Source organism: Ceratosolen solmsi, unplaced genomic scaffold, assembly GCF_000503995.2.
Source record: "Ceratosolen solmsi marchali unplaced genomic scaffold, CerSol_1.0 scaffold57, whole genome shotgun sequence".
Taxonomy (NCBI): domain Eukaryota; kingdom Metazoa; phylum Arthropoda; class Insecta; order Hymenoptera; family Agaonidae; genus Ceratosolen; species Ceratosolen solmsi.
This window is the reverse complement of record NW_011948427.1, coordinates 2,331,846-2,337,260: the sequence shown is the minus strand read 5'-3', so window position 1 is coordinate 2,337,260 and position 5,415 is coordinate 2,331,846. Positions and strand designations below refer to the sequence as shown.

At 18.9% G+C, this 5,415-nt stretch overlaps 1 protein-coding gene across 1 annotated transcript; it reads left to right on the top strand.

Annotated features, from left to right (window-relative positions):
- Positions 1–1,025: 1,025 nt before the first annotated feature.
- LOC105363532 (turripeptide OL11-like) lies at positions 1,026–2,184 on the top strand. Its single transcript, XM_011501264.1, has 3 exons — positions 1,026–1,040; positions 1,190–1,357; positions 2,153–2,184. Coding segments are annotated over exons 1-3 (201 nt in total). The 5' UTR covers positions 1,026–1,039.
- Positions 2,185–5,415: the final 3,231 nt, after the last annotated feature.

The window sequence follows — 5,415 nt, the reverse complement described above, 5'->3', positions numbered from 1 at the left end:
AAAATTTGCATTAAAATTATAATTTTATAACGCTAACAATAAAAAGTTGATCAAATTTTTATAGATTTGTTGTAAATGTAGATTTATAATTTAGTCATGTAATATCCATAATATAGAAACATATTATGAATATAATTATTTATTATATTTTATTAAGTTATAGAGTAGAGAAGATTAGAAAATATAAAATGTAAACTTTCTCTAAATGATAATTTATTAAGTATGTTATCGATAGAATAGTTTGTTTTAATTGCAAAAATCCTATATTCAAGGATTAATCACATTCATCATTAATATTTGCCAATTTCATTAGCAATATTATGTACAGATACAACAAATAATTTATTTAAAAAAATATAGATTTTTTATCAGTTATGTTTACATTATCAAAGTTAACAGAAAGTTAATGTCTATTATTGAAAAAAAATGAGCATAAATTTATAATTTACAATTTCGTTTAATTTACATTTATTTAATTTTGAAATTACTCAAAAATTGATGAAAATACAATTTATAAAATAAAATTCATTCAAAATTAGAATTTTTTAACTAACAAAATAATATACATAAGACCTTGTAAAATAATATGTTCATTAAAATAAATTCTTAATTATAAGTTGAATAATAAATGTAAAATCCACTAATTATTATAGACTATTAAAAATTATATTTCAATACATAAAGTGAGTACAAAAATTTCAATATATATATATTTGTTAAAAGGCTTTATTCTTGTCAAAATCATTTGTTCAATGTATATTTTAAGATTAGGGTATGTAAGGAATATGTACACAAAAAATTCACCATTTAATTATTAAAAATAATTTTGTTTTCTTATCTATCTTATAAGACTTTGATAAAGTAAATAACTTAAGAAAATTATGCCAGTTCAATATTAATACATATAAATTAGTAATTTAGAGTTATTCCAATTAGTTTAAGTCCATTACATGAACTAAAAGACATTCAAATTTATTGCACCGTAAAAATTTTTAAATCCAATATAATGTCCAAATTATATAATGTTTTTATTTATACAAGTAAGTAACTTATTATAATTATAAATACGTAGTAGTAGTAACTTTACGTAATAGTAAGTAACTTATATTTATAAATTTAAGGATGCTTGTTTGCATATTTATTGACAGTTTTTCTAAAACATATAATTAATGTATAACTCTCAATTTAGTGCTCATATTATGTGCTATAATTGTAAGCATACATGCAGCTCCAAATAAACCACCTAAACCCTGTAAATGTATTACACCTGGCATATATTATCCAGTTTGCGGTAGCGATAATAAAACGTATGGAAACAAGTTCATGTTAAAATGTGAAAATAAATGTTATAGTAAAAGTAAGTATTTTTTTTAATTATTATAATATAATTTTAAAATACATAGTAGGCATATTTTCAATATTAAATGATGAACATTAAAATCGTGTTTGAATCAGATTTAATTAAAAAGTACAACCAATATATATATAAATTTATATTGGTATAGATATTTATATGAATATATAAATGCGAAGAAAGAACATTGGTTTTATAACTAAAGAATTATTTGGAAAGTATATTCTTTTTTAGAAAAAACTATCTTTCATATTTGAACTATTATTCATATTAAAAAACATTTGCTTTTCAAATAACATTTTAGAGCTTAATATAATTGCCTACATACTGGATAAATTCTTATATAGATTATTTGTCTATTGTTAAAAAGGTCAAAATATTCAATAAAAATTAACGTTCCACATTTTTATAAACAATATATTTTGCATAACAGCAATTCATCTGAAAGATTAATTTTATTCAAATTTAGGTAGAAAATTTGAGATTCAATGCAGTTAAACAAAACTCTGTTCTAAAAATGTCTGAAACCAAAATATTAATTATTCAAACAAAATTAAATTATTTAGTATAACGAAATTCAAATTAAAAAAATTTCAAATTCGTAGCAACTTTTCATTCTAATTAAGTACAATTAAGATCTATTATTTAAAAAATATTTTTAACAAATATGTCATTTAGAAAATATTATTAAAAATACATTTTACTATAAATTTATAATCTTCAGAATTCTTTTTATAAAAGTACGTAATAAAAATGTAGTTATTTAATTTATATATGAATTAATTTTTTTTTTTATAGAACTCAAGATTGTTCATGATGGTAAATGCTGAATGATGTATAAGAATTAAAAATAATTAAAATTATTAATGAATTATTTTAAAATATTGAAAAATATATCATATTTATGTCCATACATGTATATGCAAGCAAGATATATAAATTTGTATTTGTATTATAAATAAAATCTATATACCTATGTACAACTAATATATATATACATATATATATATATAATGTAATATCCTACATAATTAGTATCAAATTATTTTTCCCCACACAAAACTATATTAATATGTATGTCATTCTTAAAACAATATAACATTATAAATAAGATTAATATAAACAATTAATTTTATATTTAATATTAAAAATATATATTAATATTAAAAAAATAAAATAATGGAAGCATAAAATATATATCATTTTTTATAAAGAAATAACTAAGACATTGCACCATATATTTTTTAGCTTTGCTCTCCAATATTGAAGTTCAGAATAATACGTATTTGATCATAAATTTAGTTAATTTATTATAATATTAATTTATAACAATACATTTACAATTAACTGTACATTACTGTGTTTTATTTTTATTAAGTATAATTGTTAAGTTAATTACAATATATACTATTAAAAATTCTTGATAATTTAAAAAAAATTATATAGAAATTAGTAGTTCCTGTAGTCCACTTCTTACAATTCCTAACTACTAAATATTTAAGTAATTTGTTTAATTCTGAAAATAAAGATGTCATTTTCTAAATAACAAACTCTTATTGGAATAATTAATACATTAATAACAAAATCACATAATATTGAACAACATTATAAGGTAATATACTATGTAATTGGCTTACATTATACTTATATTTATTTTGAAGATAATTATTACATATTAATTATTACATATTAATTATTACATATTAAATTAAATTAACAATCCTTGTTAATTAAATGAAGAAAATATTATTTTCTTAAGAGAATATTTTAACATACTTGAATCTTGTAATTTACATTGGCTGTATATCTATTTCAATATGTTATATTCTTTCATTTTTCCTATTTTCATAAGTTTTCATTGCGTATACAGTGTTTTGAACAGTGAGCAACTGATACGTGGGAATGTTATTTTTTGGTTTGATATTAATGAACATTATAGATTACATACACAGTGAATAAATGAAATACTATAAATCAAAATTTCAAAATATAACTCCATAATTATGTATGTTATATAAATATTTTATATAATACTTAATCAAAATAAAAAATCAAAATATCAATAAATGTTCCTAACTAACGAATAAATTTACACATTAAAAGTAGATACATTATATATTCATACATGATGTATATCTATTATTAAAAATTGTACTTATTACTATGTGCTTAATAAATAAGCAATATTACTACTAGTAATTTCGAAAATAACTACAAATATCAGTCAAAACTTTTCATTTAAATAAAATTAGAAATGAACTAAAAATATATTGTAAACAATCTTGATGATGAGAGCACTTTTCACGTTAAACTTAGTTTATCATTAAACTTACTATGTAACATTATATATAAAGACTGAAGTGGCATTGTGACTATTCTTCTTTCTGTTAAAATGATTACATTTTATTTTCGCTTATTCTAATGACATCAAATTCTTGTGAACATAATATGGGTCTCTAATAAAATATATCATTCTTTATACACATTAACTATTAAATTTACCTTTAAAAGTTCGTAGATTTAAGTTAGTAAAATAACATTTTAAAGATAACTTTAAATTGATAAGCTATTTAAAAGTTTAAACAGATAAGATAATTTTAAATTGTAAAGTAATGATTAAATATTTGTAAATATGAAACAATTAATTAACATAATAATACACACTACGAGAAACGATAAATATTTCGTTTAGTTAAAGTTCTATGGATTTTAAATTAAAAGTTAATTAAACTCTGATTTTCTTATTTATAGATTTCCTGGATTAATAATATTTAATAATATTAATATTTCAAAACATTAATTTTTTTTAAAATGTTGACTATATCTTTCTATAAAAATTAAATTTCGTCGGATCAAACTTTATTTTGTATTTTGACTATGTATATTATTATCTGTCACAATAGAAAAAACAAATTTAGATAGAAAATCCTTATGCTTCGACAAATTAAGAATATTTTCATATGATGTTTGTATAAAACAATATTTTTAAAAATCATAACAGTAATATGCATTATAAATTAATCGTTATGTTCCAACCGTATATACGTAAATAATTTATAATGTATAAATGTTCTCTTCGTGCAAATATTTATTATACATAAAAATACAATTTAGAACTTTTATTTTTTGCAATATTATTCCGATCGGATAATGAGTTATTTTACAGTGATAATATTTCCTTATCATATACATGTATGTATAAATGTACTATTAATGTTTTGCTTCTTTTATATACAACTTTAATAATTGCAAATAAAATATATTCGAATTGTAGTGAGGAACACAATAGTAATAATTTTGTTATTAAATTATATTTTATTTTTTATAATAAAATATTTGGAATTTATACCTTATTCTGTAAATATATATATTTAAATTATATGTTTAACATTTTTTAAATAAAAGTTGTAAGTATTATAAGCCTTTGGGTATATAGAAAAACTGGAAAAATTAAATATGAACTAATTCAAATTTAAGAAATTTAAAAGAACGATAAAAAAATTAAATTTTATATAATTAAGTGCAGATTTTACTTATTTAATAAGATTAATATCAAAGATGTTAATAATTATTGCTAAAAAATTTATCTGAAACACAATCAACTAACAAAAATTAATTAATTGAACCCAATGATAATATTCAATAGAAATAGAATAATATAAAGAATTGAAATTTTTAATTATACATCTTCTTGTAATATTTAATTTTGCTTCATTTCTATTATAAATTGACAGAACAGATAAGTATCTAATAACGTATGATTAACAAATGAATTAGATTTAAGTGCAAATCGTCATTTTTATAAAATAATTTTTATAATTTTATTTTAAAAAATGGAAATAGTACGTATATTAAACGTTAATAATATGATTCAAAACCAAGGCAGCTGGTTAAAAATTATGATTATATTATGCAAATATTAATTCAACAATACGATAACTAGATTTCTCTTATCAACGTTATTTCTTTGTTTTATCAATGAATAAAATCTATCACTTGGGTCTACATTAAATATGTCGAATTAAGCCAAGAAATGCTATATATAAATTATTTTCCGTTAT